The sequence below is a fragment of the Odontomachus brunneus genome, unplaced genomic scaffold (assembly GCF_010583005.1).
Source record: "Odontomachus brunneus isolate Ranch 3 - 2012 unplaced genomic scaffold, Obru_v1 Obru_scaffold_202, whole genome shotgun sequence".
NCBI lineage: Eukaryota > Metazoa > Arthropoda > Insecta > Hymenoptera > Formicidae > Odontomachus > Odontomachus brunneus.
Window position 1 is genome coordinate 109,551 of NW_022639652.1, and position 11,036 is coordinate 120,586.

General features: G+C 35.5%; 1 protein-coding gene across 3 annotated transcripts in view; it reads right to left on the bottom strand.

Annotated features, from left to right (window-relative positions):
- The window catches only part of LOC116852090 (L-galactose dehydrogenase-like), a 92,109-nt gene extending 83,064 nt beyond the window's left edge, over nucleotides 1–9,045 (bottom strand). For 2 of the 3 annotated variants that reach the window (XR_004379687.1, XM_032832103.1), the window contains exon 1: nucleotides 8,791–9,045. Coding sequence is in view for 2 of the 3 variants with exons in the window: in XM_032832103.1 (XP_032687994.1) it covers nucleotides 8,791–8,792 (2 nt within the window). In the remaining variant the exon portion in view is untranslated. The remainder of the gene's footprint in view (nucleotides 1–8,790) is intronic. The other variant, XM_032832106.1, reaches the window with a different exon arrangement.
- Nucleotides 9,046–11,036: the final 1,991 nt, after the last annotated feature.

An 11,036-nucleotide genomic window follows, 5' to 3' on the forward strand; every position in this document is an offset into this window, starting at 1 on the left:
TATCACCGCTGCGACTGACAGCTGCATGTAGTGCAAATCTAGTCGCCTGCGAACAGTTAATCGACATTGCGGAAAAGATGCCTCAACATTTCGATAGATTTCGATATAAGGGAGAGATGGGGAGAGACAAGGAGAGGCAGAAAGAGACAGAGAGAGACAGAAAGAGACAGGGAGAGAGGGAGAGAGGGAGAGGCAGGAAGAGACATGGAGAGACAGGGAGAGAGGGAGCGACAGAGAGAGGCAAGGAAAGACAGGGAAAGACAGAGAGAGGCAGAGGGAGAAACAGGGAGAGACAGGGAGAGATCGGGAGAGACAAGTGAGGCAGGGAGAGACAGAGAGAGACTGGGAGAGACAATGCAGATTATAGGTTTATGTGTGAGTAAGGTTTATGTTTTTTGCTATGTAATTAAAGTGCAATAAAGTACTTGGTTATCGATATTATCGCTGCCTGTTTACCACGATACCGATTGGCTGTGCGTTGCGGCCGGCTTTGTGTCGCGCCGAGCTGTCATCGTGGCTGAGTCGAATGACAGTTCGTGCGTATTACGGGGTTATAACGAGGAAGAATGAGAAGAGGAGAGAATAGTAGACAATGAGAGAGAGTAAAGGAGAATTAGAGAAAATAAGAGAGAATGGGAGAGAATAAAGGAGCATGAAAACATTTAGTTGTATTAAAATTCGTTTAATAATTATGTATATGAGACTTTAATAATAATTATGTACATGAAACTATGTATATTATGTCTATGGTCTCTTCCTACATGTTAGCAGGGAAAGACAGGGAGAGACGGAAAAAGACAGGGAAGATAGGAAGAGACAGAGAGAGACAGGGAAAGAAAGGGAGAGGCAGGGAGAGAGAGAGAGACAGGGAGAAACAGGAAGAGAGGGAGCGACAGAGAGAGGCAAGGAAAGACAGAGAAAGACAGGGAGAGAGAGAGCGACAGAGAGAGGCAAGGAAAGACAGGGAGAGACAGGGAAAGACAGGGAGAGACAGGGAAAGACAGAGAGAGGCAGGGAGAAACAGGGAGAGATCGGGAGAGACAAGTGAGGCAGGGAGAGACAGAGAGATACTGGGAGAGACAATGCAGATTATAGGTTTATGTGTGAGTAAGGTTTATGTTTTTTGCTATGTAATTAAAGTGCAATAAAGTACTAAGAAAGGAGATCGAAGGCGCGCGCGTAGCGCGTGCTGTGTGCTAGTTTAATAAAAAAAAAAGTCATGTAGATGCGAGAAGTTCGCTCGGGTCGAAATTATCGCAGAGTATTGTTGTCGTTTTATCGCGCATCCGATTGGCCGTTGCGCGATGGGTGCGAACAGCGGAGCGAGCGAGTGAACGAGCTGTAATCGTGTCGCATGATGGTTATGCAAAAAGGGTTATCCAAATAGTAAATAGGAGATAAAATGCTATGAAATTGTCGGTTATATCGAAATCTATCGAAATGTTGAGGCATCTTTTCCGCAATGTCGATTAACTGTTCGCAGGCGGCTAGATTTGCACTACATGCAGCTGTCAGTCGCAGCGGTGATAGATCAGAGGTTGTATTGTACTCATGAACATAGTATATATGCCCTATATTCTGTCGTCTCATAGAGTGAAGCCAACATTCAGAAAGAGAACGAGAATAGAGAGACTATAGTTTTCTTCCTATTTTGTCACTTTTTATTGCGCATGCATTTCTCGTTTCCATAATATTATAGAGCACAACAACACCCCGACTAGACAGACAAATAAAAATCTTACTTAAATCTTATTGCACACTTTGTCTGTGCAGAAAGAGATAGAGTATAGAAGGGCTGTACATATTAGCTTCTCTTTTCTGACTGTATGCGGAGTCTATATATAGGGTGGGCCAAATGTATGGATAAACACGAATAAATCTTCAGGACAGAATTTTTTAATAAAGTGACCTCAATAAAAGTTGCTCGGGCCTAAAATAACTATCTGCTGGTAATTTTGGATATAACCTTGACCCCAAACTTTAAAATTATTTGTAGATCAACTTTGCTTTTTTAAATAGAAACATGTATGTTTTATTATAGAATTTTATTCTACGTAATTAAACAAACAACTTCTGTTTGAAAAAAATTTTTACATCACCTTTATTTTCTAAGATATTTACGAAAATATCTACAAAATTATTGGTTTCAATAATTTTTTATTCGAATTCTATCAACTTTACCGAAAAATAGCAAGAGATAAAAATTATTTATCATTATTTTCTTCTCATAGAGCTTCGAAAATTTTTTTAAAATTTTATATGAACTTTTTAGTATTTCAAGAAAATGCAAAAAATGCATAACTAAAAAATTAATTAGAAAATTCTGAAAAAATTCTCAGACCTCTATAAGAAGAAAATAGGTAATTTTTATCTCTTGTTATTTTTCGATAAAGTTGGTAGAATTCGAGTAAAAAATTATTGAAACTAATAATTTTGTAGATATTTCTAAGATATTTCCGTAAATATCTTAGAAAATAGAGATCGTATGAAAAAATTTTTCAAACAAAAGTTATTTGCTTTTTTATATAGAATAAAATTCCGTAATAAAAAAATATATTTTTCTATTTAAAAAAGCAAAGTTGACCTCCAAATAATCTTGAATATTGGGGCCAAAGTTAAATCCAAGGTCACCAGCAGATAGTTCTTTTAGTCTCGAGCAACTTTTGTTCAGGTTACTTTTTCTGAAAATCTTGTCCTGATTTATAGATTTATTTATAGATTTATAGATTTAAGATTTATTCGGGTGTATCCATACATTTGGCTCACCATGTATATTACGTCTATGGTTTCTTTCTATATATTGGTTTCACTTTTCTGGCCCCGTATGCGGGGTCCATGTATACTACATCCATGGTTGTACTCGAATGTGAATGCAGATTACAGGTTTGTATATGAGAGACAGGGAAAGACAGGGAGATACAAGGAGAGACATAGAGAGACAGGGAGAGACAGGGAGATACAAGGAGAGACAAGAAGAGACGGGGAGAGACAGGGAAAGACAGGAAGATACAAGGAGAGACATAGAGAGATAGAGAGATACAGGGAAAAAGGCAGAGACGGAGAGAGGCAGGGAGAGAGGGAGAGACAGGGAGAGACGGGGAGAGATGGAGAGAGGTAAGGAAAGATAGGGACACACAGGCAGATATAGGGAGAGACAGGGGAAAGACAGGAACAGTCAGGAAGAGACAGGGAGAGACAGGGAGGGATAAGAGAGGCAGGGAGAGGCAGGTAGAGACAGGGAAAGACAATGCAGATTACAGGGAAAGACAGGATTACAAGAAGAGACAGGAGAGGTAGGGAGAGGCAGGGAGAGAGAGGAAGAGACATATCTCTTCTATATTTTTTTTTTCGTGACTTAACCAACGCGATGACAGCTATTTGCCTGGTAATTTGACAAACGACACGAAGCAAGCTGCAACCCACATGAAGTGAGATAAGCTAGAGAACCAATCAGCATCGCGGAAAAGCGGCAACAATTAAATCTCTTGCATGTCCTTTTTTGGAGAGGCCTAGCACCTAGCGCGCGCTACGCACGCACCTTCCATCTCGTTTCTTTCATTACACTTTAATTACGACGCGAAAAACTCACAAACGTATAATCTGCATTGTCTCTCCCTGTCCCTCTCTGTCTCTCCTGTCTCTTCCTGTCTCCCTCTGTTTCTCCCTGTCTCTCTCTGTCTCTCCCTGCCTGTTTTTCTCTGTCTTTCCCCATCTCTCCTTATTTCGCCCTATCTTTCCCTGTCTTTCTCTGTCTCTCTCCGTCTCTCTCTGTTTCTCCCTGTCTCTCCCCATCTCCCCCTGTCTTTTCCCGCCTCTTCCTGTCTCTCCCTGCCTTTTCCTGTCTTTCCCTGTCTCTCCCCATCTCTCCTCGTCTCATCTCGTCTATCCCCGTCTCTCTCTGCCTCTCCCTCTCTCCCTGGTTCTCCCTGTCTCTCCCTGTCTCACTCTGCCTCTGCCTGTCTCTTCCTGTCTTTCCCTGTCTCTCCCTGTAATCTGCATTGTCTCTCCCTGTCTCTCACTGTCTCTCTCTGTCTCTCCCTATCTCTCCCCGTTTCTCCCTGTCTCTCTTTATCTCTCCCTGTTTTTCCCTGTCTTTCCCCATCTCTTCCCGTCTCACCCTATCTTTCCCTGTTTTTCTCTGTCTCTCCCCATCTCGCTCTGTTTCTCCCTATCTCTTCCTGTCTTTCCCCGTCTCTTCCTGCCTTTCCCTCTTTCTCCCCGTTTCTCCCCGTTCCTCTCCATCTCTCCCTGTCTCTCCTTATAATTATTAATTAATTAAAATATGTTTTAATTTAATTTAATTTTAATTTTATTTTTATTTTACATTTTTTATTGTTTTTCATTAGCTATATGGCGCGCGCGTAGCGCGCGCAAGTATTGTTCTAGTACGTTAAATAAGGCGTGAAAGGGCCCGTATATTTTGACGTCATCGACTGTCACTTTTTTGCAGCTTGAATTTTCTATTTATTTTTCTGTAACCATCATATATCGATGTTATTCGAAAAGCTATATTTTCCTTACACTTGATTCTGTTGGAAATAGCAGTTTATAGTAATACGATTAATACCGGTGCTTAAGAACTTAGAATTGGTGACATAGGACTGAATTCTTTTTGAATTTTCTGTGCTATCTGAGCTGACCGCAAAGTCGTGCGGTTCCACACTTTATTTAACTTACCGGTATTAATTGTACTATTGTAATTACAATAGAACCCACAAAACATAATGTCTAAAATCAGGACATAAGAAGTCTTAAAGATAATCTTTAAGACGTCTTAAAGATATTTATACATAAATCGTCTGAAAGACGTCTTAAAGATGACCTTTAAGACGTCTTATGTCCTGATTTTAGACGTTATGTCTGAGACATTATGTTTAGACATTGTCTGGGAATAAACTGTCGTAATGTCAGTGCTTTTTTAATGACATTGATTTGTTGTTGTTGCCGAGAAATAAACAATAATTGCTAGTGGCATTAACTCTACAATCGTCGCGCTACTTTTCGAACACGAGTCGACGCATGGGATCTTGAGAGACTTTTATACAAAAATTTATATAATATTTTCTTTGTTTAATTAGGTTTTTTGATTCATATAAACTATAAGAAAAGACTATTTTGGATATAATATTCTTTTAAAGACTTCATGCGACGACTGTAGTATTAAAGAACCTGACCGCGACGTTAGGACGTACGCGCACTTCCACTTAAGGCACTGACATTAATTATATTATTATAAAAAACGTTAATTCCAATACAGAGGTTTATAATTGTACAATTAATACTGGTGCGTTAAGTATAGCGTGTAAATTATCGTACGTCTCGACTTCGCAGGCAGGCTCTTACATGCCACTAGCATTTATTGCTTATTTGTCGGCAACTATAAAAAATGTTGATCATTAAAAAAGCACTAACTTTTCCATATTTTATTGTATTGGAATTAGCGGTTTATAATAGTGCGAATAATATTAATGCTTTAGGTAAAGCGTGGGAGTGCGCGTACATCTTCACGTCGCGGTCAGGCTCTTACATGCCGCTAGCATTTATTGCTTATTTGTCGGCAACTACAAAAGATATCCATGTCACTCAGAAAACACTGATTTTTTTACAGTTTATTCTATTAGAAAATTTGCGGTTTATAATATTACGAATAATATCATTGCTTTAGGTAAAGCGTGGAAGCGTGCATACGTCTCGACTTTGCGGGCAGACTTTTACATGCCACTAGAATTTATTGCTTATTTTTCATTAACTAAAAAGGATATTTTTCATTAACTAAAAAGGATATCGATGTGATTAAAAAAATATTTATTTTTCCAAAGTTTATTCTATTAGAATTAGAGGTTATTCTATTAGAGGTTATTCTATTCTAGAATTAGAGTTTATTCTATTGGAATTAGAGGTTTTTAAATGTAATATTACTGGTGCATTAAGTAAAGCGTAGGAGAAAAACGCGTAGAAAAGTCGGTGCTTTTTTAATGAAATCGATATTTTTTAACTTCTAATTTATAATTATAAATCTCTAATTCCAATACACAATAAACTGTAGAAAAGTCGGTGTTTTTTGAGTGGCATCGATATCTTTGTTGTACTTGTTGTGAAATAAACAATAAATGCTAGCGGCACGTAAGAGTCTCACCGTGATGTACGTCGAGTCGTACGCACGCTTCTACATTTTACCTAAAGTAGGAGTATTATTCTTAATATTATAAACCACTAATTCCAACAGAGTGTGGTGTAGAGAAGTCAGTGCTTTTTGAACGCAATTGATATTTTTTGTAGTTGCCGCAATTATGCAATAAGCGTTAGCGGTATGTAAAAACCTGAGCGCGACGTACGTCTCGACGTTGCAGTCAAGTATTTATATACCAACAGTATTTTTTTCCTCTTTCTTCGACAACTACAAAAGATATCAATTGCGTTCAAAAAGCACTGCCTTCTCCACATTTCGTTCTATTGGAATTGAATGGAAAATAATATTACAAATAATACAATTGCTTTAGGTACAATGTGGAAGCGCATGTACGTCTCAACGTTCGTCGCGCTCAGACTCTATAAGCTAGCTTCTATTGCTTAATTTCAGCAACTACAAAAGATATCTATTTCGTTCAAAAGCATTGATTTCGCGACAGTTTATTTTACTGAAATAAAATGTTTGTAATATTACAATTAATACCGTTGCGATAAGTAAAGTGGATGGGAGAAATAAGCAGAAAATGCTGTCAGCATATAAGCACTCGACCGCGATGTCGAGACGTACGCGAGTTTCCACGCTTTACCTAAAACAGTATTATTCGTAGTATTATAAATCACTAATTTTAATAGAGTGAAGTGTGAAGAAGTTAATGCTTTTTGAACGAAATCGATATCTTTTACCGAAATTAAGCAATAAATGCTTAAGCAGTATATAAGAACCTGACCGCGACATACCTCGAGACGTACGCGTGTTTCCACGTTTTACTTAAAGCGGTATTATTACAGCGGTACAGTGGTATTATTCATACTATTATAAAATATTAATGTTAGAATAAACTGTTGAAAAGTCAATGCTTTTTGAATGACATCAATATCTTTTGTAGTTGCTGAGAAATAAACAATAAATGTTAGCGGCATGTAAGAGCCTGCCCGCGATGTCGAGACTTACATGTGGTCCCATGCTTTACCTAAAGCAGTAGTATTACTCGAACTATTATAAAACACTATTATAAAACATTAATGCCAATAGAATAAACTCTTGAAAAATCAGTGCTTTTTGAATGACATTAATACCTTTTGTAATTATCGAGAAATAAGCAATGCTAGCGGCATGTAAGAGCTTGCATATAATGCTCAAATTAAAATTATTTCCTTCTCTTGTATCTAAATCAGTGTTCCCATGCAAATAATTCCTCGGTTACAATGGCCAGAAAGTGTAAACCTGAAAATTCTTCGGGAATTATAAGTAACGCGATGCGTCAATAGCTGAGCGAGATGTTTCTTTAACGATAAGACCGCCGCTAACTCGCCTCTGTGTCAGTGATAGATATTTTGACGAGCAGCACGCATACACGGGAGGGGATACGCACACACTCACGCAACCGTGTTCGTGAGCTTCACGGACATTGTCGCGTGAGTGAGTGCGTATCCCCTCCCGTGTATGCATGCTGCTCGTCAAAATTTCTATCACTGACACAGAGGCGAGTTAGCGGCGGTCTTATCGTAAAAGATATCAATTGCATTCAAAAAGCACTGCCTTCTCCACACTTTGTTCTATTGGAATTGAGTGGAAAATAATATTACAAATAACACAACTGCTTTAGGTACAATGTGGAAGCGCATGTACGTCTCAACGTTCGTCGCGCTCAGACTCTATAAGCTAGCTTCTATTGCTTAATTTCGGCAACTACAAAAGATATCTATTTCGTTCAAAAGCATTGATTTCACGATAGTTTATTTTACTGGAATAAAATGTTTGTAATATTACAATTAATGTGGTAAGTAAAGCGTGGATGGGAGAAATAAGCAGAAAATGCTGTCAGCATATAAGCACTCGATCACGAAGTCGAGACGTACGCGAGTTTCCACGCTTTACCTAAAACAGTATTATTCGTAGTATTACAAATCATTAATTTTAATAGACTACTGCTCGCGACCAAAATTTCTATCACTCTGTGTCTACCGCTGCGATTGTTTCTCGCCTGTGGTGAGATAAGAACAGATAGTGTTGATTATCTGTCTTTGTCTAACATCAAGAATTATGGACATTACTTTTTTACCCACTGAGACAATTTGTACACATTGGCTACGTAGTTTATGTGCATGGTTGGTTAGAGGCGCTGTAAACCATTTCAACTAAAATCGGAATCAGTTAAAACCGGTCCATGACTCCTCTCCTTCTTCTCTCTGGTTCTGATATTTATTCTGAGAATCGACAGTCCATGGGCGAGGATCCGTTCAATATTGCAAACGTTTTGTAGCGTCAAATGAAGCAATATGATTGGTCTATTCATCGCTCAAAGTACTTGCAGCGCTAAACGGATCTTAGTTATATATATACTATAAATTTTCAGTATTCGCAGTGAAAATCGAAACGTAACCTCGATATTCAATAAGAGAGTTTGTGTTTTCTATAATTATTAATTAGCGAAATTTTTATTTTCAAAAAATAAATTCTCCAAATCAGAACAGATTGATCAAATTCGGGACAAATCGGTGTCCCGAATAGCACTCGAAAAAAATCGAGACGAAGGATGAAAAATTGGGACTGTCCCGAGAAAATCGGGACGTCTGGTTATCTTACTTATATTTACGTACATATCTACTAAATTCCAGATAACGCTGACTAAACAGATTTTGCTGCGACGATCACTTTTCTGACGTAAAATCCAATTGTGGTTACCAACAGACTCCAACTGGGCGACTGTCGTCGAATATAGTCGTTAATATCACTTGTTTAATGCAGACAAATATCACAAATCACCCGTACACGTTAGCGACTGCACGTTACAGACGATAATTCGTTCACGTAATAACAGGGAGGAGCCTGAGAGCGACCTCCGACTAACGAGTCGTTTTATATACGTATTTATATCTCTTTGTGTGTGTGTGTGTGTGTGTGTGTGTATCAGCAGAGATAAAAACCCCACGTAGGTAAATGTCACTACTAAAATTCATTTATCATTTCTCGCGTGATTACTAATATTTTTTAATTAATATTTCGATAATTATTGCGAATATTACAAAATAATAACTTTTACAAATATTACAAAAACTTTACCAATATTACAAAATGAGTACTTTTATGTTCACCTCAAACCATTTAATGCATTCACGATAACTTCGAAAGTTGTCCTGGAACGCCGTGTATAAACATAGAGTGATATTCCTACTTAAAATATTGAATAGAAAATGATAGAAAATTTATCTATCATATTTTATGATGATTTTGATTCACATATTTTACAACTCGTTTACAAAATTTCGCAAGTGAGTTCATATACCATATATTGTCTATAATTGATAAATATAAACTGATTATACCAATTTTCATATTCAACATGATAGAAAAGAGTAGTATTATAATATATGATTAAACTACATATATAATATATGATTAAACTATATATATAATATATGATTAAACTACATAGATATTCTTTTCATTTTTATCTGATCATATTATAACCATCATTATGAGTAGAATTACTATCAAAGAATATTATAAATAGTTTATTATAAAATAATAATAAATACATAATGCGATATTTACTATGATTCAGAAATATCAATTTATTATACAAACATCAATATTCAAGATGATTAAAAAGAATAGTATCATAAAATATGATTAAACTATATAGAAAGTCTATGTTGTACGGCTTCGATGCATGATAAATCGTATAAATCAATATAGGAATTCTATCCATTTTAATCTTATCCAATCATTTTTTATCAAATATTTTAAGTAGGGATCTCATTCCTTCCATTTATCACTGTATTGAGAAATATATCCAACATCTTCGAGATATTTCTACTTTTCGAGATTTAGGCCCCACCCAATCAATCAAGGATCGGGAAATATGATATATCTTAAAATGTACTAATCATAATGAAATATATTTTGTATTCTGTATATAATAACATGTAATGTAAATAGAAATTTTAATTAGTTAAATTAATTTTATTAGTTTAAGATAATAAATTATAGAATAATAATAATAAAATAATTCTAATAACCTATATGTAAAAACGAGAGTTTGAAGTCAATAAATAAAACGTAATGCAAAATATACAAATATATATTTTGCAAGAAATTGTATTGAAACGTTTAATTGGAATATAATATAAATATAATATATGAATATTATTTAGATATATTACAATAAAGTTATTCATAAATATGTGTGTGTCAATCAACGTGAATATATTATAATAAAAATAAAAATAAGAATAAATTTACACGATAATATTAAAAAATTATTTACACAAAAAGAATCTGACCTTGAAAAAGAATCGTTTTTGTTAAATCATGACTAATAAATATATGTATATATTTATTTTACAGTGATATTTACTGAAATAAAACAATTTTGTTTTAAAAAATATTACAAAAATGATTTTATTAACATATATTTGTATTTTCCCATACACTCAGTACTTCTATAAATTCATATATATGTGTAAGTTTGTAAATAATATAGACATATTAATATTTCTAAAAGTATTGGAAATCATTTTGTGAAAAGCATTTAAACTAGTCAACTAATGATTTAAAAAGAAATTAAAAACTTTTGTTGCAGGCATTACGATATTCTAAATATATTCGTGGATAAGTTAAAAGGCACAAATTTTTACGTTCGATGAACTTTGATGTCAATTTCTCACAATCATTCAGTAGTATACAACAGACTCTCTCTCTCTTTACATTTAAAAAAAAAAACACTTTTCTTCTCAACATATCTTGCAATATACAGAGTGTTTCATTTTAATAGCTCCAGGCTAATATCTCAGAAATAGTGTATTTTAGAAAAAAATGCTTTAGTAGGAAGTTGTAAGTTGAA